Source organism: Physcomitrium patens, chromosome 17, assembly GCF_059467195.1.
Source record: "Physcomitrium patens ecotype Gransden chromosome 17, ASM5946719v1, whole genome shotgun sequence".
Classification (NCBI taxonomy): Eukaryota; Viridiplantae; Streptophyta; class Bryopsida; order Funariales; family Funariaceae; genus Physcomitrium; species Physcomitrium patens.
This window is the reverse complement of record NC_143426.1, coordinates 14,587,302-14,611,636: the sequence shown is the minus strand read 5'-3', so window position 1 is coordinate 14,611,636 and position 24,335 is coordinate 14,587,302. Positions and strand designations below refer to the sequence as shown.

The window sequence follows — 24,335 nt, the reverse complement described above, 5'->3', positions numbered from 1 at the left end:
GTTTTTACTGCTACTACAACTTGCCACAACTTGCAACCATAACCAACCACATGCTAAACATATTTCTTTGTTTTATTTTTATTTTTATTCGAATTGAAAATTATATTGAATCAAATCAAATGGTTTGAAAGATATTGAATAAAAACACTTTGATTAATTTAAAAGATATTTAACTCTATATATATATATATATATATAAGCACTCACATATTTATACAGTGTTACTAAGTGTCGGTAAGCGTGTTGGAGAGGCGATGTTGGGTTGGGGTGGGGCGATGTGAAAAATGGCTTGGGATTGCCTTGCAGTAATGCTATAAGCTACTATGACTTCCATGAATAAGAAGAGCGGAGAAGAAGCAGAAGGTTCCAACACTCTCATTGCCTGCCTGTCTTGGCACTACAGTCATGCTTTCCTCAGGGTTGCCATCACTTGTGCGCACCATTCATTCTCTTAACCAACCCAGCGCCGGCATTTGTTGCGATATTCGCTTCCCCGATGGCTTGTTCGTGGTTTCCAAGTTGGACCCACGAATTGGTTACGACCCGAATGAGCCAGAGACTGCTGAGAGGTAGAGGTTGTTATTGTAGGAGGGTGACTGGCGAGACCTAACCTTCTTTTGGCCAGATGTAGAAAGCAAAGCAACTCCAGAGCGGGTGCTCACAGGATTCAAGACCTATTTATGGGGGTACGAGAATAGTGTCCACACTCTCCAGTTTGCCAAGACAATGATCCGTTTCTATTTGACGAGTTGGCTCTGAAACTTCTCTGCTGAGCTCCTGCTTTGCTGCGATTCGGTCATGAGTGACTTTTTGTTTGTCAGGGTCTGTGAACAGTGTAGCGGGAATGGCGTAACTATATTCCTTGGATCACATTGTCTTCATCGTGTCCTCCGTTCGTCGTCGTTACAATCGAACAGGAAGGGATGAAACGAAGCAATCAAACGCGGCGTTCATCCCGGTAGGACACCCCAAACTGCTTGAACTTTCTCTCGAATTTCCCCTGCAGCTCACATGCTAAAACCTAGAGTGAAATTGTATTGAAGTCTTGTGTTGAGTTGGAGAATTACAGCAATTTGTAAGCAGCAGATCAGAGGGACACCAGGGGAAAATCTTCAATCACAATTTATTTTAAAATAAATTCCAAACAAGTCGAGACTTTTATTGGTTCCACACTTTATCAGGTTATTTTTTCCTACTATATATCTATGTATTTTTCCAATCTTTCATTTTGATTTTGGCGATGCATCCAAAGAACAGAGGATGCCTGCTTTGGTAGAGGAACTGATGTTGGGTTTGTCTGAGAGTTAAGCATGTGGGACACAGTACACTTGAAAGTGAAATCGTCGTCGTAAAAGATTATGGAATTGGCTTTCTACCCTGATTTTGAGATTTTAGAAATTGTGAATACGACACTCCAAATTATTTTTCAGTCTAGTGGTTTTTAAGTTTAAAAATAAGTAGTGTGTGTGTGTGTGTGTTTTTTTTTTTTTTTTTTTTTTTTAATCATTTCCTTCAGCCAAAGCAGACATTTATTCAGGCGAATGTTAACGGATTCCATCGCGTTCTTGCTGTAGTAGAGTTCAGGTTGTCTGGGATGTAGAAAATCTCCATATGTTGGATACTAGCAGATCACCTAAGCAGAAGATAACGGAGCAGAAAACTCCTTGCTATGCACCGGACGTTGTTGATGGTGTGATCGTCATCTCTTTATCTCTGCTTCATTTAACTTTTCGCCAAAAGTATTTACCAAAAATAACAGTATCGTGTTTCGCCCGTGGATGTCCTCCGCAATTCAGTGTATCATTAAGAGCAGCAATTGTGTGTCAAAAGAACTCCGCGTGCATTGTATACTGTGTCGTAATCTTTTTCTCTCGCAGCAACAAATAATGAAAAGATTTTTAGCATAGAAGATTTTGCATATCTTTGGTATCTGAAACATATTTGTCTGTGTATGTGCGAATGGACACCAACGAGGGACGTTCCTACTGAGCTTTAATGTTGGAGCGGAAATGAGCTGCAGGAGAGTTTTCTCCCGAACCTGACGATGAGAGACCGCAAACGAACTCAGCTTCGCATGCTGAGGCAGTGAGGCATGCTTTGTATGGAGTTGCAACAGAGGACGGAGCTAGTAGTAGCCGATTACCCAGCCGAATCAGCAGTATCAATTGGAATTTCAATGAAGATGAGCTGGATGGGATTACAGGAGATGAAGGTATTGTCCAAACAGTAGCAGCTTCTCAACTCTTCCACCTCAAATTACTTTTAGTTTTACTTTTAATAATTTATTGGCATGTGGGTTTAAAGGACAATTACAATAATTAATTGTGGCGTGATGTGCAGATGGAATCCACTCAGGAAGCTTCGGGGAACATAGACGTAAGCATTACGACAATGAACACAAGAAAGCTAAACTGTTGGCCCAGGAGCCTGAGAATAAGGTCGAAGGTGGCGAGAGTATTGAATACACAAGTACGTCCATCTTACACCTAATCTAATATGTATTGATACAAGAATGTAATTTGAAGCTGTATGTAATAAACGGTTTTGTACAAGATGATTGATCGAACTAAAGCGATTTGTCTAGAAGCATTTTGATTTCAAAATGAGAGCAATGTGTTGTGTTATGTTTTTTTTTACTGTATTCCTTAGCACTGTTAAATCAAATAGTACTTGAAATATACTCATATTTTATTGAAGTTTTTGTGAGTGGAATTTTTTTTCCTGCATGTGCAATTTTGATTTTGTTCAAACCTCTCATTCAATGACCTTTGTATATAAAAAGTATATTTGTAGAAGATGCTAAAGAAATTTTCTTACCAATTTGTCCAATCTTTTTTAAAGGCATCAATTATCAATTTCACTTGCAGTTTATATGCACTTTTGAAAAGATTAATATTAATCAGAATAATCAATTTTTCTCCTTGACTAATCAAATTCAGTTCAAATTCAGCTCCTTTGCAGTACTATTCTGCTAATGCCAGCAAGAACTCTTTATGACTCATCTTATCCTAACAATGCAAATAATCGAATATATTTTCAAAAAAACTTGGAAACATCATTTGAAAAGAAGGATATGATTTTTGATGATTTTAACATATTTTACAATAAATTATACATCAACAGGCTTATATAATTTCCCATATATCTAATCAAGAATCCTTGGATTTTTTTATCCTTAATTTATGTGACACGAAAACACAACATACGTGCTATACAGACTGTTGATTTGACGTGAAATTATGGGAAATTATGAACAGTAGTGTACGCATACAACAATCTTTCTCCCATAACTACCGTCTGGAACAAATCCATATGACAATACCATAACAGGATTGTGTTTAATTTTTCATCATATGCACTTGTACATGGATCTGAGTTAAATAGCAAACAATGTTGAGGCCAGGGGTGCAGCATGTTCCACTAGTGTGGCAGATTGTTAGAGGTGGAGATTTCCACAATAGATTTCCACTGGATTTTGACTAGTACTAGAATTTGGACATGGTAGGCTTCCAAGGTCACAAACACAGGCTGTGAAAACAAGGGCAAAAGTTGAGGATCGTCTTCGAGGTGTGAACCAATTCGCACGATTAAGAGAAAATGTTTAAGGCAATCCAAATACTAAGCAAAACTACACGCTTAACTACAATAATTATCGCTATACCCAGCCTTATCACAGTGCCCATGGTCGAGCAACCCAAGAAATTGGTAACAAAAGCAGGGAATCATCTGTGTATTTAGTCAGTCCGTCCCTACTCCTAAAGAGTTCTGACTAATTGAGTCAGACAAATACTAGGAATGGCGAAAGGAATAAAACATGAGCTTCCAATTGCAGTTGGAGTCTCAATTTTAGCATAGCCAGAGCTATACTTCATATCCTCTGAACTTGGATATTACACCAATGTCAAAACTGTACATTCAACCTCCTGGCTTCAGGAGAATCGAATATTGATAAATATAGATTGGCGATTATGATTGACTGCAGTAGCAACAAATTGAATGACTACTCTTTTTCACAGCAACCAAATTGACTTGCTCAATGCTAATATCTAGCAACCTCCTAACAATGCGGCACATAATAATAGTGAAATGTAAATCCATGCATGACTTCATGATTCAGATTATACTTTCCGAGCCCTTGTCCGCTGCTTTGAAGCAAATTGTACCAACTTTTCTTCCACAGGCAAGCCCTTCCTCCTTCGAACCGCATCGATGAGCTTTCGAGCAGTGTTTTGAACTACACTGGATCCATCCCCAAATTCCTCGATTTCTTCCTCAGTGCGAGGCACAAAAAATGGATCTTCTAGTAAAGCCTCCCAACGGCTCAGCACCAATTGAGGGCTAGCAGAGCCTGACGTTTTTCTACGCAACTCATCGGCAAAACCAAAACTTTCAGAAACGGGCATGTATGCATGCACGATGAATAAGGCGGTGCCTTCTTTCATTTCCTCGTTCAGAACACGTGCTCTTCGCCGACCTAATACTCCATACACAGAACCCAAGTGCTCGGCGGGTGTAACCACTTCACAGAAATACAAGGCCTCCACAATGCGAGGGCGTTTCGCTAAGACAGCTGCTCGGCATGCGTCCTTCACAGCAGACATTACCTGCATTGCATTTGTGTCAATGAAGGCTTCTTATACACGTGAGACCAAATCCAAGCGAACATGTTCCAGTTCATGATACGTTACATACTGTATTACTAAGGCTTGTATATTTTGCAGACTGTGCTGATTTCTCTTCTCCCTTTCTTATTCTTCTTCTTCTTGTTTGTATACACATATATACACACAAATTAAAGCAAGATATTTCATGGCCGAGGGGTTGGGATTTGTGCAACGCGATGTAAGAAATGAGAATGCAGCAATCATACCTGACTGGAGAAAGGTCCATACTGATCTGCTCCAATCGCACCTTCTTTCTTCGGAAGGACAAATGCCTCGACACTAAAAGCCAATCCCCAAATAGGCTCCTCACACAATGGTCCAGACGCGGTTGCCAACTGAAAGCCAGAAACGACACTGGACTCTAGGTTTCGTGCTTCCGTTGCAAGGTCTACTTCCTCCTCGTTTACCGTGCTTGAAGGAACAGAAGCTTCTTCAGCAACATCCGAGAAACCCAACTTTAGTGATACATGCGCAGTACCTCTGATAAGCAGACCTGATTCCCCGACAGCCTCTGGTCTATTCATTGAATCCTCAGGGGTTATCAGTATATTGGGACCAACTCGGTGAGGTCCAAGTGCCCAAATCCGTTCTAGTTTCTGGGTCCATAGGTCTCTAACTTCATCCGATTTCTTTTTGCTCCCACCCTCTACTTTATTTGTTGCTGCAAGAAGACTGTTGCGTAAGACTGAAACTGGGTCTTCACTAGATTTCGTTTCTTGTTGACGTCCTTGATTTTTATGCACCTTATTCTCTCCTTCGACAATGTCTTTTAGAAGTTCCACATTACCATCTAAGACCTGTAAAATCATCATTGAAAAAACAAATTGATAAATTCTAGGTTTAAACAATTACTACCTTGTGTTTAGTATTTCAGGTAACAAATAACAGTATATCAACCATGATGAGTCCAAATACTGTGGAAGTCAACTGAAACTATGCTAGATCCATGATTATAACTAAACAATCTTACTACTTTCTGTGAGCGAATTAGAATTCAAAGGAGGCCAATTGCTACTGTACTCTCCATACACCGAAAACGGTGAAATTTCTGCTATTACTGACAGGACCTTATGAATATGTATAAACAACACAAGTTTTCACTTACTGATCGGCCCTGAAGGGAGCAACTGGATCCACACGATGTGATATCTCCGACCAGAATAACGTACCTCAATAACTGTTTTGGGCAGTCTTGTCACATAAACTCGCACCACACATCTCCCATTAGGAGTGATCCTTTCTACAAACTCAGCCTGTCCAACTGTAGTCTTGTCCACGTCTGCAGTGTCAGCTTCAATATCGCATGTCTCCCGAAACTCTACTAATGGTGGGGATATGGACAATTCAACGCGCGCAAATCTTTCCTTCAAGTCTTTGATGCATCGCTCCAGGTGAACTTCCCCTGCAGCTGCAATTACGTGTTCCCCGCTGGCAGACACACTGACTTCAACAAATGGATCTGCTCGATTAAGAAGTCGCAATCCACGAGCCAGAGCTCCCATGTCAGAGGGGTCGGAGGGCTCTATTGCAACCCGGACAATTGGAGCAGCCTGGAAACTCATCCTTGCAAATGGCCAGCAAATAGGGGTTGTGGATAGAGTTCCTGATTTCAATATGTGCTGACCGAGACCCCTGATTGCAACTACGTTACCAGCCGGAACCTCAGATTTTGGTTCCAGGCCTCTTCCCATCATCATGTAAAGAGCTTCCACTCGCGCTTCAAGCATATTCTTACCTTGCTCGGGATTTAAAGGGTCATACAACGCTGACAAAACGTATACCTTGGAACCCACGGACAATACACCACTGAAAACTCTTGCGAAAGCTAAGAAACATTCGCGCTGAGCTGAATCTGTGTCCCCTACACCCATATCTAAATTGACGATTTCTCCTTTAGGAAGGGCTTGGATTGGAACAGCTACCATCTTTGATACAAAAGCAACACAGGGAGCCTCAATGCTGTCGTCACATGTTCCAATTGCTGTTTTCACCGACTCCAACTTGCAACGTACCTCTTCGTCAACTGTCGATGGAATGAAAGTGTTCGGCAAGAGCCTTGGCAGCCGTTCTGGTAAAGCAGTGATGGGACTAGGTAAGCAATCTATGACCATAGACAAAACCGTGTCAGCTAGCGGTAGCCATGAGGCCACCACGGTCTGTGTAACTACTCTTGGATCCTTGTGCTGCAAATCTCGCGGAGATATTTTTAGGCCCATTGATTTAATAATCTTTCCAAGCATTTCTGCCCCATCTTTTCCCTGCATGCCTACTTCGTAAACTTGCCAAAGTGGCTCTAAAACAAATTGCACAAACATCGGCTTCAACTTCCCTCCAGCTGCTTTCTTTCCCACTATCTTCTTGGTCTTAGGGTTGTAATAATAGTCCCCCCACAGAGCCTTCTTCAAAGTAGCAGCATTAGCTCCAAGTTTTGCTGCAAACAAATCCGCAAATCGATCTATGCGGAATGCACAACCATCTATAGCACTTGCAAAAGCGACATTTCCCCGCTCCGGAGCAAATGCATCAGGTTCATCGTCATCATCTACAATATCCTCAGGTTCTATGTCTCCTTCACCGCCGTCCTCTGACGTATGCGTAGCTGATAGAACTGAATCAACATCGGATAGATACTTCTCTGATCGAAATGCATTGATAATGTTGTTAACCTCTCCAATTATAGCCTGCATGAATTTGCCAAGAATCAAACACCACATTTCCCCGCACAGTAGCTAGGAATTAAGTATCATGAAGGTCATGTCACAAAGATAAGATACAAGAACCTTAAACCCTAATACACTCTGCGCCGTCCAGGCCAGGAAATTCACAACGCAGCAACCACTACCTTCATACGATTGTATGCCTCCAGCGGCGTCAACTTAAGCTCCAAAATCAGACGATCCAACTTGTTCAGCACCAAACAGGGCGTGAGCCGCTCCAACCAAGCCTGCCGCAGCACGGCATGCGTTTGGATGTGAACACCCTCGCAAGCATCCACCAACACCACCGCGCCATCGCTCAACCTCACTCCAGACGACACCTCGCTACAAAAATCTACGTGACCGGGAGAATCGATCAAATTAATCACATGATCCTTAAACGACAGGGAGATTGAAGAGCTCTTCATGGTCACACCCCGCTCTTGCTCATCTATTCTATCGTCCAAGTAACGCAGCTTCCCCGCAAGTTTGGCGTGCACCAGCCCACCCCCAGCTGCCGCAATCAAGTGGTCGGCCAATGTTGTTTTCCCATGGTCTACATGAGCAACGATACAAATATTTCTAATCCTATCCTGCTCCTTCCGCTTCTCGTTCATTTCTCTCCCTAATCCGTTTCCTTCTTCCTTCGTATACGCCATTGCACCGACTCCTCCACCATTCATCAGCTCCTTGTAGGGAAACCGCGAACCCTAACTATGTCAGCGACCCGATACCTTCAGCTCTTACAAATTTACAATTCATTGCAATTGTGAAACCCTAATCACTTGCTCCCGTGCATCCACTTCACCTTGCGGCCCACTCCACAGCAACTCTGGCAGCAATCCATGCATTTGGCGACTGCCTCGAAAAGGCTCCCATAACACGTGACAATGTAAAAGGCCATTTACATAAAATAAACGGCAGTTTCTAAGATCTACCTCGAATTAGCCCCCAACTCAAGTGAAGGAAATACTGAAAGCGAGAGTCCCTTCAACCATTTACTTCCGAACTAGGGATCGAACCCTCCCGTCCACACTTTGAAAAGTGACTCATGTAGTGACTTCAGCGTTTTCTATGAGCGGGAGCACGATGGAGAACCTACGACTTTTCTCAATGTAAAGAAATCCATTGAAATTTTAGTTTTTGAACTTTAGTTTCCTTTTCATTATATGTTGAGAGAGGCTTTGTGAAAATTTACATGTGTTTTGTTTGATGACATTATAGAAATTAGTGTGTGGTTCATGAAACGTTGCAATAAAATGGTCAGGAAAATGTAAGAAAAAAAAGTATGCCTTCTAAAATATTTGTATGTTTGTATGTACATGTGTATATATATGTGTGTATATATATATATATATATATATAAATAATATTTAGTATTTTCTTTTTACAAAGTGTTGCAATTGCAATATTTCTTTCCAAATACATGTGTTCCATATATCAATATTTTAATGCAAAGTTCTAAAAGCATACAAATGATAAACTTAGAGAGATTGTTATAATTTTTTTAAAACACTGGATTAATTCATGACAAATCTAATTTCTGTAAAAATATCTAATATTGCCATGGTCACATAAATATAATACCAGGAGATCTAGAATTATAAGAGAAACAAAAATAAATATTATTTAAATAAAATAAATAAAACTATATATAATACTAGAAGCAAAGTTGTATTCAAATTCTTCTAAAAATTGTGATGACTAGACAAAGGTATCTTATGTCTTGCTCTCTTACTTATATTAAGGTAATTACATCCTATACAAATTTCAAGGAGAAGACACGAACAAAAAAAATAATGTTTTGTACTTTTAAAATGTAGAAGGGTCTTAAAAGCTTCTACTAGATTATGTAAGATTTAAGAAAGTAGTAGGAGCTTCTAAAGATCAATTAAAAGAAATTGTACCAATGTATAGAAAGCTTTTAGAAGATGTTTGAGACAATAGTCTATTGTATGTCCAACATAAATGAAATAGAATAAAAGTGTTACATAAATAAAGACAATAAATAATAAAAGCATACATGATGATGAATAAATACTACTGACTTTAAATAAAGACATAAGGCTATGTATATATATATATATATATATATATATAATCATAAAAATTAGAATAATAAAAATAAAATGTATATGTATAATCATTAATTGATTATTATTTTTTTTACAATATATTTTTTTAACTAGAGATAAAACAATTATTTGGTATGTTAAAAAATATATAGTTCCCTTTAAAATTTAATTAAAACTAGTAATGTGTCACTTATTAAAAACTCAGAAATAATATAAAAATATTCCAAAATATTACACTTCAAAAATGACATGTTAAATTGATTTAAAGAATATATGGAGAAACTTCATAAATTATCTTCTTTGTCTTTTATTCAATTTGATAGAATTTTCTTTTTCTTTCCTAGTACACCACATGGTATCATAATCAAAACAACTGATTTGACATATTCTCTAAGATTAATGTCTATGACATGTTCCAACGTCTTGTAACACTTGAAATTCCCAATCAAGCAGAATTGCTTATTTGGAAGAAGCTACACAACTGGAAGGTATGGAGCTCAAACAAACAATTCAAGGAAACCTAAACAAAGAACTAAGCATGAAAAACAACTCAACAATGATTTCATTTACTATTGTCATGTTATAGTTTATTGTGTAGATTTACTTTCATTAGCATGCTTTTTCCACCATCCATTAAGGCCATAAGTGACCATGGAATCATGAAGAAGAATGGGAAGAAGCAAAATGTTTGTCCTCATCCACCAAGAGTGCAATAAGTTTGTTTCTGTCATTTCCATGGCCACACACCATTTTGTTCATCCAGTCAAATTGGGCAGTGCTGAGCAGTCAAGTCAACTCACTAACACCAAGGCTGTTGTCAAGAAGCAATAGGGAGCACCCCCCCCCCCCTCCCCAAGATAAGTGATGCTCTCATGGTTGTGAGCCCAACATAGGGGCATGAGTCCACATGGAAAATGCCACCACAAGGAATTTGAGTTGGTCCAATGCAGTTTGTATGTATGTATGAAGATGATGAAGAAGAAGATAATCTAAAAGTGGATGGTTTTCCACATTACAATGCAGATGATGCTTTTTTTCTGGGTGGCTTTTGTGCTAAGACTAGTCCAGCTGTACCCACCTGCCTGATTGGACCCAACCCTTGAAATAACCACCTGGAAGACAAAAAGCAAGCAAACCACCACCCCCCTGAGCATATTGACTGAGAGGACTAAGAGACCAATGCATGTGGGGCTAGGACCACGGTTCTGGATGGAGTACCCCATGACCGTGAGGGGAAGAATTAATTTTCCATAGCACTCGTCTCGTCCCCGTCCTGTGTCGTCCTTCCTTTTCTTCCTTCCCGCCAGATAGGCCAGACCCTACTCCATCAATTTCGCCACGTAGGACTCTCGATGTGCCCTGATGATAGGGGAGCGGCACATGACGCCAGGGGTGCCGTGGACCCCGCGCTCCCGCGTTCCTGTTCCATCAAAAGCCTTCAAACTAATTTAATTTTTTCACGGCCGACTTTTTGGATGGCTGGCTGGCTGGCTCCGGATGCTGAAAGCTCCGACCGGGGCGCCTGCCCCACACCCTGCGTGACGCGCGGCAATTCTCGTAGCCGTGCCCAGGGTATCGCGCTGAAAATCCGTTTGAATGGCCAGAGGAGTAAATTGCGAACTTGTCACCGGCTACACCAGTTTGATTCGGATTGGCGAGTTATTCTCGGGGTCGACAGGGGGTTTGGAGTCAGATGCAGGTGGCGCTCTTGTGGCGAGTCTTGGGGGAATGGTAGCGCCATTCTCGCTCGGCCTTTTCACTGGAACAGGACGGGGCGGGGCTAGACGCAGTGGACGAGGATGGCAGAGCAGGGAAGAAGACGTAGTGATTGCGTGGAGATGCGGGAGCGATGAAAATACCTTGGGGAAGGTAGATCTGAGTGGTGTGTGCTTTGGCGACTGGAACAGGAATGAAGTAGATTTGGTTTGACATGAGGCTGGCGCACTGGGAGCAACGAGAGTTACGACGGAAGGCGATTTTGATGGCGATGCTGATGGTCTGTGAGGTCGCCTCATGCACGGATTGATTCCTTACATGCTTTTGATGAAATGGTGATTCAGACGGACAGTATGGTGGCGCAGCTGGTGCTGATGCAATGCTGGTAGGTTTGCAGGTTTCCTTGTTTCAGTTCGAGGGGTAGGGCTGTGGCGGAGGGCTGGAGTGTAGCAGAACTCAGCAGAGCTGTCAGTTTCCATTTTTTAATGCTTTTTTCCTGCCTCACTCCTACTCTTTTTTGTTTGTTTTATTTTGTTTTTTGTGGTGTCGATGCTGTGGTGGTTGCGGTCGGTGGTGAAAGAGAGAAACCGGTTTGAACAGGAGTAGTAGCGGAAGAAGTTAGCAGGCTGTTGCAAGGCACGGAGGATTAGTAGTTGTGTATAACTTTTCGTGCTAGTGAGATAAGCGGGAGTGACGGTTGGGTGGTGAAACCTTGACGGAGGGAGAGGTAGGAGCTCTGTTGGATCGTTTGCTTTTGTGGTGTATTACTGAATCGATGGCTCTGGCAGGGGAAGCAGTAGTCGACAGACAGGGGTAATAGCTCGGAGGTTACAGGGAGCAGGGACGATGGCTGGACTGCGTGTACAGGCTGGATGTTTTTAGGCTCAGCAGATTGGGACAGGATTGCTAGGCCTCGGTGGAAATTGTTAGTCACAGGCGGACGTGCTTCAACACTAGGCTTTCATGTCAAGAAACTATTTATTGTTGTACGAGATAATTCTGCGTTCTTAGCTTGTAAGCTAAATAGCAACGAGGTTTCAAGGAACAGCGGTTTGAAATCACTACAGGCTTAGAACTCAAAAAGTCAAGAAATCGCAGTTTCTTTTGTGTGGAGTGTGAGTTTGCAACTGCAATATTGTGGACTTTGGATAATCTACTGAGAGTTGCCCCGTACATCCTAACATTGGCAAGCGACACTACGGATGACAGAACAAGTTTTATAGTTGCAAGAATCGCAGGGAGCTATTTGGGTCTATTGTTTTGGATTACTTACGTCGGTGCAATTGCTGATGCGCACTAGGATTTCGCTTTGAATAATTGAAAAAAAAAAAAAAAAAAAAAAATTGGGCGGACGCTCAATGATCTAGATTTCAGTGGCTGGAAAGGCGATTTTAGTTATATTCAGGACCTTGGCTATGGCGTCGAGTGGTACGTTTTTCTCAACCCGCGGTTGCGGTGAGCTCGGTTTACGCCCGCACCATAGGATTCTGGCTGGCAAGTGCTGATAGTTGCGCTTGAACGCTGAAGTTATGGATGTGGCAAGAATGGGGTATGAGAACGGTTCATCCACTGTTTTCTCTTCTGTTGAGGGAACGATGTCTCATGGCCTGGGATTGTCCGTTAACTCTTGGTATGAAGGAAATGAGACGTTCTATGATCCTGAAAAGAGGATCCCTGGTATCGAGAGGCCAACGGGACAGGCTTATAAACATATGAATCAGGGTCACATGAATCATGCGACAGGTTCCATTGTTAACGATGCAGTCTCTTCGGCAGGAGTAAGGTTGAGCGATACACATTTGGCATCCAGAAAAGCAGAGGAAGCAGGTTCTGATCTTAGGCCATTTTTGTTTTAGGGTTGTGGCATTAGGCTACCTTATGACATGTCAGGATTCACACTACACATCTGTAGGGAACTCTGTAGTTTAGAGTGATGCTTTTTCTATAAGTGACTTTATCGGCACAATCAGAAGACTCGCTCACCAATCTACCTTGTTCGGGGGAATTGATGTTCTTATGATTGCCGTTATAGTCTCTTGTGGGATTCATTCTTTTCCCTCTTTTGAAACTTTGGAATACTAATCGTTGCGTAGTTTGTCGAGTACAATTTGTGTAAAATCATATTTTATTTAACACTTCTTTTCTGGCTCGATCCTCTATTCCGATTGCAGTAAATATTGAGTGCATAGTGGTGAAAACCTCAGCATGGTAGACCAGAAAATAGTGACTAGTGAGTGAACCTGGTGTTTAAAGCACGAGAGAGGTTTACTGCTCATATCATTACGAAATGCTTGTCAAGTACTCGGCGCAATGATTGCTTAGTGCTCCATATCTAGTTATTCAGGGTTAATGTGCGACTAAGTACACTATTAGTGAGGCCATTTCGAGTAATTAGCAACTTGCTTCACAGTGGACGGGTTGACAGAATAGCCTGCCACCGTAAAACTTTAGCTAATTCTGATTTTGTTTTTTTCTTTTGCTTTTTTGTTTCCTTTTGGCAAATGTTGGAAATTCAGCATCAAGGAGGCAGCATGCGATTTCATGGTTGCAAGGGATGGTTGGAAGCTTGGGTTTGTCAAGTGACTCCACAGAAGAAGACTTGAGGCTTTGCTTGAGAAATGGAATCAATCTTTGCAAGCTCATCAACAAAGTGCAGCCCGGCGCTGTACAGAAGGTTAGAACACCTGCTCATATTTGTTTCTCGTTCTAAGTGTTCTTTGTCTATTTCTTGAACATGTCTGAATATGAATAACATGGCACTGCAATCGAAGCGTTCAGTATACTTGTAGACATTTGAAAAGCTTGGGAACAGCGATTTGCTTTGTTGTTGGAAAATACTTGCGGCTGTTATCGGATATGGCTTGTGTTAAGAATGCAATCATTATTTCAGAACACCATGGATTCCATTTAAGCTGAAATTGGCGACCAGTATCGGACATGAATTTTCTCATGATCGCTGCTTGATCGAAACCAAAACCTTAAGTAGTTTGTAATGACTGTATGTCGTTGAGATACGATTAAAAAAAAGAATTCAATCATAACAGGACATGGCCTGATCGCTACTACTTAAATGAAGGTAAAATGGATCTTACTTCAAGCAAAGTGGGTGAGGAATCTCATAGATATATAGTTATCCTTAAGAGACTGGTAGGTGGCCTTCCTTTCAATTCCACGTTTTTGCTGCTCCTTTGAAGGTGTTTACGGTTTCTAATTGTATGCACCTCAAAATATTCCTTGTGGAAGGTCACATCTGATGCTCAACAATACTTTTGGATGATGCTTTTGTGATGAATGTAGCTTAAGTTAATCTATAACATACTTCAACTTCCGCTGTGAATGTTTCATTCTTCTAGACTTTCAATATTTTAAGTTGATGTTGATGGACTCGAGGTTCAATTTACTTTATATTCAGTTTTTTTCAATCTTGTTTTTGGGCTCGCTTGTGCTATTTTGTGCTCAGGTGGTGGTAAATGCGGTTCTTTCTAATCATCCTGACGGAGCACAGTCAGCATTTCAGTATTTTGAGAACGTTAGGAACTTTCTGGTAGCAATAGAGGAGATGGGCTTGCCTTCATTTGAAGTCTCTGACTTGGAGCAGGTATGAAGCCTTTGGAGCAGTGTGAAGCCATAAACATTCATCTTCAAGTTTATCATGTAGCCCCTTTCAGTGGAACTTAAAAACCATTATGTACCACTTTGTTTTACACATGTAACGTATATAGTGCCAAACTCTTTTAATCTTGATGGAATTACTAGATTGACTAGTTAATGCTAGACGTTCTTTTTCATCAGTAGTCGCCATTGCTTGTCCTAAATGCTCCTCATCGTAACAGGGCTCGATGTCTTCAAGCTCATCTGCAAAGCTGGTGGACTGTATATTGGCGTTGAAATCGTATCATGATTGGAAGCAGGGCGGTGCTTTGGGATTTTGGAGGTTAAAATCCCCTAGCCACCCGCCTGTGAATATGAACAAATCCGTTTCAAAGTCTAGTCACTCTAAGAGTGATAATAGGAGTGCCAACGCCGGAATACAATGGGCAATTCCAGATCTTGATGGCACTTCAGTGCCTAGTACATTCAAACAGTCAACGGGCTTTGAATATAGCGGCCCCTTTTCAGGGCATACAGCCTTTACTAGCGATCCATCTGGGGAGAATAACAGTCCAGTCGGAGATGCTGAGGAGGTGGCTTCTATTGATAATAGCTCAGCAGGTACCACCACGCCGGATTTTTATGCAGTGTGTTTAAGTTCAGTGGGTGATCCGACAGAGGAGAAAATTTTGTGTCTTGCACAAAATTCAACTGCGTTTCACATTTCCAGCTTTTTCTGTGGTCATAACTTGGCTTGCATTGTGCAGTTCCCAGTTCTACCTGGTTGCAACACCTCGGAGACAAATTTCATGAGGTTCTTCAAGTAAACGCCAAGAGTATGCATGGGGTCGCTGATTCTATACCATTTACTACCGATGACTATGGTGGAGAACCGACTCCGGCAGTGGATGTAAATACTCATTGACCATTTCTAACTTAAGATTATATATTTTTTGCTGCATTTTAAATGAACCATATTAACTAGTCGGAACTAGTCTTCCTCACTCCAAGTATATCAAATTTAGTTCATTTTAGGAACCTGTCTTGATTACTGTTCTTACAGAAACTAAATCTTCCTGTTTGAGGGGTTTAGGATTCTCTAATAAAAGTACATGTATTACTTTGATTTCAAGTATGTGATTTATACGATAAAGCTTTATTCATTGCCGCTTTTCTTACTTTTTTGGATGTTCATGCCGTAATCATCAATTTCCATCTAGAACACACTGTTTTTTACTATTTGTTTTCCCCCCTGATATCGTGGTATTTGTTCAGAATTGTGTACACCACACTTAACTATTTAATGCATGTGTACCATGCAGAATGCGCCGTCTCAGTCACTACTTAGTCTTATCAATGCCATCTTATGCGACAAAAGTGGTGAAGAGGTGCCTATGGTAAGGCAGCTTCGGTCAATCTCGAAGAAGTTGCAATTCATTTTCTCACTCTGTTTGTTGTTTGTTGTTTGCATATGCAAGTGCACAATGTAGTATCTAAAACTTGAACATCCTTGATCTTATTTTCATTGTTTTGTTCCTTTCTAGAATTAGTCTATCTTAACTCTTAAAACGATTCTACAGGCCGCGGAGTTTATGTTGCACAAAGTCATGGAGGAATTCAAGCGACATCTTGTTACTCAGAGGAAACAAGTCACCAGAGTAAGTACACCTCTAGCAACTTTGTGATCCTTTTGTAACTTATGGTGTAAATTGCTCCGAATTTGTTCTGTCCTGTCAGTTGCCCTCAGTATTTTCTTGAGCGTATTTGGCGTGCTTTTTTACTTCCTCTTTTTGCAGATGAAGAGTTCCATGAAAGAGATAATGGCTCGCGAGTTCAAGCTTGCCTCACAAAATTCAGTGCTATTAACATTGGCTGGTGGAACGCAGGAAGAACTAAAAGTAAGTTATGTTACATTATTTCACGATCAACTTATTTCCTTCAAGAGGTCTGGTTTGGGTTCTTGGTTTGTAAAACACATCAAGGGCCTCTGTGAAAAATTGGTTGCGGTTGCTAGATTTTTTAAGATCATATCACCCACAAACTCAGGTTATTGTTGCAATTAAAAATGTAGTGTCACAATTCCGTTGCGATATCAACTCTTACTTGATTTTCTATTTATTAACACCTCATGGATTAAATCTTACTCTTGGTTTTTTGACACACGGGCTTACAGTTATACGCTCAAATGCTGCGCAAGATCGAGGTCACTGCCATTCTCTTCTCAAATATTTGTTACTTACAATCTCTTATGTTTCCCAATGTTAAAGTAAATGGCATGACTAGGAATTCAGCGTTATCATATCTTATAGATGGGATATTCATGTCTCACTTCAACTTAACATAGACATCCCGTGTACATTTTCAGGCAGAAATAAGGGAGTTGAAAGAAGATAAGAGAGCGAAGGAAGAGGAAATATATAGTCTCCTGAAAGAGAACGAAAAGCAACAATCAGCTGTGCAAATGCTGACGAATGAGTTGGATCTCATCAAGCGCTCTGATAAACAGCTACAGCAGCGCCTCGAAGATCAGAAGAAAGAATTGGAGCAGGGGTATAAAGAAACTATCCAGTCGATGGAGTTACAGCTACAAGGTTCTTATGAAAAGTTGGAGGTAGCAAGGCTTAATGCAGCCAATGAAATGAGTAGCCTGAGATTGCAGGATACTCAATATCAAACTTTCCTCTCTAATCAGCTACTTGAATGCCGGGTATATTTGTCCTTCTGCCTTGATTCGCAACTACTGATTTAGGAACCGAGTACATTAATTTGTGCTTCTTACCTCATCTGATATTGATGTCCGACGAGTTGTCTAAGAGTTTAGAATTTACCATTATCTGTAAGTTCTCATTTCTAAGTGAAATATGTTGTTCGCAGGATCTTAGGCTGGCTCAACTGAATACCAAGGATGAGGTTTTGAATATGCAGACGGATTGGAAAAATCAGTTCATTATGCTAGGTATAGAGTTTTTAATCGGATAGTTTTGTATAAATTTTTTACGGATTAAATATTTAACTATGGGATAGAAGAAAAAAATTCTAAGGAAAGTCTCAAAATTCTACAAAACAATTATGATCTATCTCAAAAGAAAGAATGCATTCACTAAGAAAATCGTACATTTTTGTTTTCTTTGGTGTTGGAGTTGTTTTTGGTTGTAATATGATTTTGATTTCAAGTGTAGGTCCTTCGTGATAATGTCCTTGTCAGCATTATATGTGCTTGGTCTGGATTTTATTGATCCTACTTCGGTGACGGTGCAGAGGAACAACTTCAGAATATGGCTCGAGCTGCATCAGGATATCATAAAGTACTTGCCGAGAATCGAATGCTTTACAACGAAGTGCAAGATCTGAAAGGTGCGCTTCTAGTGCTAGCATTTGCTTGCTTAATCAAAAGTACGTAGTTAGTAGATGAGGCAATTTGGCAGAATACCAATGACAATAGTATAAAATGATTTTTTTGAAGGATTGCTTTTGATATAGTTGTTTTAAATGAAGTTGAGCTATTCTGTCTCCATCATGTAGACTTTTTGAGGTCTTTACGCAATGAAATTTTAATTTCTCTGTGAACTATAGTTCAATGCTGTGACTTTGCGTTGACCCACTCAAATTTTCTTGTGTGTTTTACGTTCAGTCTCAATTTATTGTTTCCACTCAAAACTTCGCAAGTAACTCCTGTATATTCTGTGTTTAGGAAACATCCGGGTCTATTGCAGAGTGAGACCTTTCCTAGCAGAAGAAGCTGGGAGATTAAGTACACTTGACTACATTGGAGAAAATGGAGAGTTGATGTTAGTTAACCCTCTGAAGCCTGGCGCCAAAGACTCGCGAAAGTCTTTCACATTCAATAAATGTTTTCCTCCTACTGCTTCTCAAGGTATGTTCTATTTGCAAACGTGGAGAGTGCGTATTGAGTATACTTGGTGGAGTGTGTAGTGTCCTATGTAGATTACCTGGTATGTCTGAGTCACATTGTCTCCCAATGATTTTGATCTAGCTTGATGGCGTTCGTGCATTTAGAAATGTTAGCCTCTTGACATTTCTCTTCAATGTTCTGAGGATTACTTATTGATCTTTTAATAATTTGATTTTCCTTGTTCAGAGGAGGTTTTCCTTGATACCCAGCCATTGATTCGGTCTGTATTGGATGGATTCAATGTATGCATCTTTGCCTACGGTCAAACAGGATCTGGAAAGACCTACACCATGGTAATCTTCTCTTTTCTTGTCTTTCTTTTCCTTTCTACTTTTTAATTTAATTTTATGATACACTTTTTTATGGCTTTACAACTTTTTAACTTTTTTCTTGTGGTCATTTTTTCCTTGCTTATGCTTTTATGAAATAACCATGTTTCTCCATAATATTTTCTACTTACTCCATGATGCTGAAATATAAGTTGATTCATTTAACTAAGAGTGTAATAGTTTTATAGTGGACCTTTCTCCTCAGTGTTTTAATCTTGCCTTCGTTGCGCTTGCAAAATAATCTCTTCCACCTTGTTCTGTACTCTGAGTTCTATTCAAACTTTCCTATATGTTTGGAATCTAACGCTTTGTTTTGTTAACAGAGTGGTCCAAACAACATGACATCAATCGATTGGGGGGTTAATTATAGAGCCCTTCATGATTTGTTCCACATAACTCAGAGCAGACAAGATGTTTTTCGCTATGAAATTGGAGTGCAGATGCTTGAGATTTACAACGAACAAGTCCGGGATCTTTTATCTGTAGACGGTGCTCAGAAGAAATATCCTTTTGATAAACTTGGGGCTTGAATCTTAGCTAGTTTCACGGACTTTCATTTTTTCTGTCTTCTTCTTCGCTCTTCTGAATTAGACAATGTACCTTTGTGAAACAAATCTATTATTTACAGTGCTTTTTGCCTTGACTATAAGCACGCTTGAGATTCGGAACAACTCTCAGTTGAATGGTCTGAATGTTCCTGATGCCAGTAGGATGTCAGTGCGGTCAACAGAGGATGTGCTGGACCTTATGAAAGTTGGTCAAAAGAATAGAGCAGTTGGTGCTACAGCTCTTAATGAGCGCAGTAGCAGATCTCATAGGTACCATTCCTTCTTATCTTTCTTCATGTTGTCATTATCTGTGTCACTCTGCTTTGTGATAAGTCATTTCAAGATTTTCTTGATGTACTTCGTATTTACTTGCCTACCTGATGTTGGTTGAACACAGGCTAAATTGTGACTGAACGGTTTGCTTGTTTCTATTCAGTTTAATCTAATTTTTTTATGAAATTCATCTCAGTTTTGTTTCTAGTTATTATATTAAAAGGAGAATCATGCACATATGTAAGATTCGGAGGGCAGTCTTAAAGACAATTCTAAGCAGATTGGAAGTAAATATTAAGACGCAACTTTATTTTGTGTGCAGTGTTCTGACAGTGCATGTGCATGGCACTGATCTGGAATCTGGAGCTGTTCTGAGGGGATCGCTCCATCTAGTTGATCTCGCTGGAAGTGAACGAGTAGACCGGTCTGAAGCTACGGGTGATAGATTGAAGGAAGCTCAACATATCAACAAATCTCTCTCAGCCCTGGGCGATGTTATAGCTGCATTGGCACAAAAGAATGGCCATGTGCCTTACAGGAACAGCAAGCTTACACAGCTTCTGCAGGATTCATTAGGTATTGGAAGATAGAGATGTTAATGATTGTCCACACTTTGACTCCGGGTATTTTCTGTTATTATTTGCAATGTATAACAGCATTAGTTCTAGTCCTTTCATGTGTTGGTTATTTCAATGGTTATTACAATGGTTATTTAGCACCGTGTGATTGTTTTTTGTTCATCATTCTTATGCAGGTGGTCAAGCGAAGACATTGATGTTTGTACACATAAGTCCAGATGTGGAGTCCTTTGGAGAGACTGTTAGCACATTAAAGTTCGCTGAAAGAGTTTCAACTGTGGAGCTTGGAGCTGCTCGTAGTAACAAGGAAAGTGGAGAAATTCAAAATCTTAGAGAGCAGGTACAGTTCGGAGTCTTAGCTCTTGGGGACGTATTTTTGGCTCCCCTATTGTCTTAGATGTGTGTCTTCATTTGTTGATAGTGCTGTATGCAGCTTCGTAATTTTCTAACAGTGCCTTCTTCTTTTGACACATTGAGGAGCATATCTGATGTGTGACGATGTATCTTTTTTACTCACATCTTGAAAGATTTTTCTCGGATACCTGTTTGCATCTATCCGATAACAACATTATCTGACAAGACAAGGGTTAGTAAACGTATATTCAATTTGACTAGTTACGATTGCTAGCCTTCTAACCCTTTTAAGTTCTGCTTGATCGTCAAGGTCGCTCTGCTTAAAGAAGCTGCTGCAAAGAAAGATGCTGAAATTGCGCAACTTCAAGCTTTCAAAGAACGATGTGAGAGAGGTGAAAGTGGTGTAGGCACGGAGAAGTTGAGGTCCAGGTCACTAAAATCATCTGCCCGTGTCCGTCCGAGCACTGATATATCTGTTGCTCTTAAACTGAGGACGGCGCAGAATGAAAATGGAAGTGGGACCATGGAGGTATGTTAAATTTTGTAGAGAAATTTGTAATGAAGAGCTTAAAGAACTAACGTAAGTAGAGGATGTTACTGAAGACTAAAAAAATACAATGGAACCAGGTGACAAATTTTTAAATGGAAGATGATAAAAGCTAAGCCTTGATGTTTCTCTTACTGTGGACTTGAGTTCAAAATCAATTCCAGGTTGGTTATTGTTTACCAAGTTTTTCCTCACTGTCGTATAGAGTCGGCACAAAGTCTTCAGATTAATTTCTTTTGAGTTGATATTCTAAAATTTTCGTACCACTCACCTACCTTTTGCAGTCTCGGCCCATTACGCGTAAGTTACCTAGTCAACCAAAGTCCCCTCTTCGTGAAAGTGCTGGATTCTGCCATGATTCTGAAGTTCCAGCGGAGCTATTATTGTCCTCTTCAGTATGCTCTCCAACGAGTTCTCCTACAGAGCAAGGCCTGAGCTTGTTCGATGTCATGGAAGATGGAGTGAACACTATAAATGAGAAGCTTAAATTCGTGAAACATCAGCGGAATGGCTCTGGAACTGGGGTTGGTAGTTGGACTTCTCCGATTCGCGGTGCAAGAGACATTGATAACGGGCAGCTGAAAGCTTCAGAAGGAAGTAAGCACCTTGAAACAATTCTCGCAAACAACGCTGACTCAAGTTCGTCCTGCTTGGGAAAGGAAGTATTGGCTAGAGAATTGCCAGTTGGATCTCAACAAGGTGCCGAAAACAGTGGAAACCTCTCGCTAGAAGTGGAAAATCAACGAATTCATGCTAATGGTGGCTCCTTTTATGAAGGAAATGGAGATTTTGAAGGCATACGCTCAGTGTGTTCCAGTCAGCGGTCGTTGCAGGGTATATCTCAGCGTTAACCCTCCTTTTCATGTTGCTTCTCGTGGTTTCGATATGATTGGTTTTTTGTAAATTTTCAGCACAAATGCGGGTGTTTTGGATCAACACAAAATTAAGTGGGTGATCAATAAAAAAAAAAGGTTCATATGTGTCGAATGATGCAGGTCTGGAAGAGCAGTTTGAAAGTGATGGAATTTTTGACCTCCGGGATGGATGCGATGATAGTTCAAGCTTGTTCTCAGAGAGTGGTCTATCTGTGGAAGCTGACCTATCCTCACCTACCCACTTGGACCAAAATAAGAAGGTCCAGTCAGGCCATGCGCAGGTTCGCAATGACAGAAGGTATGGTTTTCTTGTACAGTTCCATTTTAGTATTTACTTTCTAATAGCTATGGCTGCAAAGGAAGTATACCCTATCGTAGGGTTTGCTTCTTTTTATTACTATGCTAGCTTACCTCAGTTGAGATTTCAGTGTCATATTTTATTGCTCGTGCCTTGCTCTTGCTTGCTGTCTCTTCGCTACCTTGGTTATAATTTTAGTGCATCAGTTAATGGTTGTTTTTATTGCGTCATCTTTCTATGTTTGTGCTTTGCAGAGCTTTAACACAGACTCAAGTTCCTCGTCCTCCGATCAGTAGCACACGGAAAACTTCATCAACGATGGAGCGTAAGCCTGTTGGAGCACCATTGCATATACGACCCCGCCGACACACAAATGTGGGGATCTCATCATCGACTGAGAAACTTGTGTCCAAGCGGAATGCATCTATTGGAGCAGTTTCTAACTCGGATTTTGAATTGAATGGTATGTTGTTCTTATCTGTCGCAAGTCCTATGTTATAGTTATGACAAATCTTAGTTATCATAGTCTACGCTAATCTTGGTTCATTGTCAGGCCATTTTTTTGTCAATATATTTTTCTGTTTTCACAGATTCTCTTAGAGTTACCTTGTTTTGCTATAGACCTTAAAGAAACTTGTCCTATTGTTATTATAGGCAACAGAAGAGTAGCAGTTGGTGCCGGGTCCTCAACTTCCTGGAGGTAATTAAGGGTAAGTTCGTATCGTGGCGTGTGTTGTTCGCGAACCCCATGTATTGTTGATATCCGTAATTTTTTCTGTGCATTCAAAATAGCTTTTACTTGTGGGGGGGAAAGACCAAACAAAAAAAAGAAAAAAAAAGAAAAGAAAAAAAGAAAATACAGAGAAATGAAGGAGAAAAGTAGATAGAAAACCTTCCGAGGCACAGGAGATTAGATGATATTTTGTGTACCAGAATTGCTGTGCGCTTCAACCATTTCCATAGATTTATCAGGGCCGACAGTTTAGTAATCTGCAACGTTACATCTCGTTGCAAGATCTAATCGTCAAAGTTTTAAGCCCGACTTTGCATAGTCGAGGCGTAGTGAGTGAAATGTGTACAGTGAATGAAGAACAATCATTTGTATTTTGAAAGATGGTTAGATTAAATCGATTTGAGTTCTGGTCCGTGTGGTCAAGTGTAGGCACATTTGGGATGATCTGTACAGCTCATCCGTCCTACTCTTCCGGACTTGTATACAGTGTCGTCACTTGTTATCGATTCTGTGTTGCTCCACTGTAGTTCCTTGCGATGTAGTACGGTGTCAACGTTCTTTTATTAGTCAGAGTGGCAGAGCGTATCTGTTGACTGACGAAGAGCACATATGATGCAGCCTTAAAATCTTCCTTATCGGGGAGAATCACACCAGGTTGAAGGTCATCCAAGCTATGGATTTGAACAGTCGTGCTTAAAATCTCTATAAGCGCCTGGCAGCTGCTTGGGTGAAGCGTCATCAATAGGAATATTCCGTACCTTGTATCATAAACAGTGCCGTCTTTAGAATCCTGTAGATATCGTAATGACTATCAATGGTTTATCATTCAACTTACCACGAGGCTTGGTAACAGGCTCACAATCGTAGAAGCCATTGTATTCCATTGATATGAAGAGTGGCTCTTACCTGAAACATATCAGGAAGGCTGTGAACCAGTAAGCTGTTGCTAGCATTTGTCATCTGATTGTATTGATGATTCCATCGTAGACCTTTTTGATTGCAAGACGATTAGTTACGTTTGAAAACATTTGGGCTAAACTGATCTCTAAGCCCTGGTAGGACTGCTTGAGTAACAGCAATTATTGTGTATTTTTCTGCACATCCCAAATCAATCAGTGTGGTGTACACCAGCATTTGAAACGCAA

General features: G+C 40.5%; 3 protein-coding genes across 8 annotated transcripts; 2 read left to right on the top strand and 1 right to left on the bottom strand.

Annotated features, from left to right (window-relative positions):
- Positions 1 to 223: 223 nt before the first annotated feature.
- LOC141046440 (uncharacterized) lies at positions 224 to 3,976 on the top strand. Of its 5 annotated transcripts, none has more exons than XM_073540362.2 (7): positions 224 to 686; positions 835 to 958; positions 1,070 to 1,181; positions 1,585 to 1,690; positions 2,021 to 2,212; positions 2,341 to 2,469; positions 2,951 to 3,117. In XM_073540362.2, exons 4-7 carry the CDS (start codon positions 1,612 to 1,614, stop codon positions 2,995 to 2,997), a joined length of 447 nt encoding a protein of 148 aa, XP_073396463.1. In that variant the 5' UTR covers positions 224 to 686; positions 835 to 958; positions 1,070 to 1,181; positions 1,585 to 1,611; the 3' UTR covers positions 2,998 to 3,117. The 5 variants fall into 5 exon arrangements, with proteins under 5 accessions (XP_073396463.1, XP_073396462.1, XP_073396464.1 ...); XM_073540361.2 differs by having other exon boundaries at positions 822 to 958; XM_073540363.2 differs by lacking the exons at positions 224 to 686; positions 2,951 to 3,117 and adding an exon at positions 3,506 to 3,976 and having other exon boundaries at positions 693 to 958.
- LOC112294433 (uncharacterized) lies at positions 3,809 to 8,297 on the bottom strand. The gene is made up of 4 exons (XM_024544830.3): positions 7,507 to 8,297; positions 5,834 to 7,345; positions 4,871 to 5,461; positions 3,809 to 4,604 (listed from the first exon to the last, which is right to left on the bottom strand). Exons 1-4 carry the CDS (start codon positions 8,041 to 8,043, stop codon positions 4,119 to 4,121), a joined length of 3,126 nt encoding a protein of 1,041 aa, XP_024400598.1. The 5' UTR covers positions 8,044 to 8,297; the 3' UTR covers positions 3,809 to 4,118.
- Positions 8,298 to 10,908: 2,611 nt separating this feature from the next.
- Positions 10,909 to 24,335, top strand: LOC112294475 (kinesin-like protein KIN-14C). 2 transcript variants are annotated; one of them, XM_024544939.3, is made up of 26 exons: positions 10,909 to 11,536; positions 11,940 to 12,978; positions 13,668 to 13,825; positions 14,612 to 14,749; positions 14,985 to 15,363; positions 15,510 to 15,652; positions 16,065 to 16,139; positions 16,323 to 16,400; positions 16,539 to 16,640; positions 16,916 to 16,945; positions 17,108 to 17,449; positions 17,617 to 17,698; positions 18,001 to 18,096; positions 18,434 to 18,616; positions 18,842 to 18,948; positions 19,308 to 19,486; positions 19,638 to 19,802; positions 20,128 to 20,381; positions 20,560 to 20,723; positions 21,048 to 21,266; positions 21,569 to 21,881; positions 22,062 to 22,118; positions 22,280 to 22,457; positions 22,712 to 22,920; positions 23,112 to 23,167; positions 23,809 to 24,335. In XM_024544939.3, the coding sequence occupies exons 2-25, from the start codon at positions 12,681 to 12,683 to the stop codon at positions 23,159 to 23,161; spliced, it is 3,999 nt and encodes a 1,332-aa protein (XP_024400707.1). In that variant the 5' UTR covers positions 10,909 to 11,536; positions 11,940 to 12,680; the 3' UTR covers positions 23,162 to 23,167; positions 23,809 to 24,335. The 2 variants fall into 2 exon arrangements, with proteins under 2 accessions (XP_024400707.1, XP_024400704.1); XM_024544936.3 differs by having other exon boundaries at positions 21,569 to 22,118.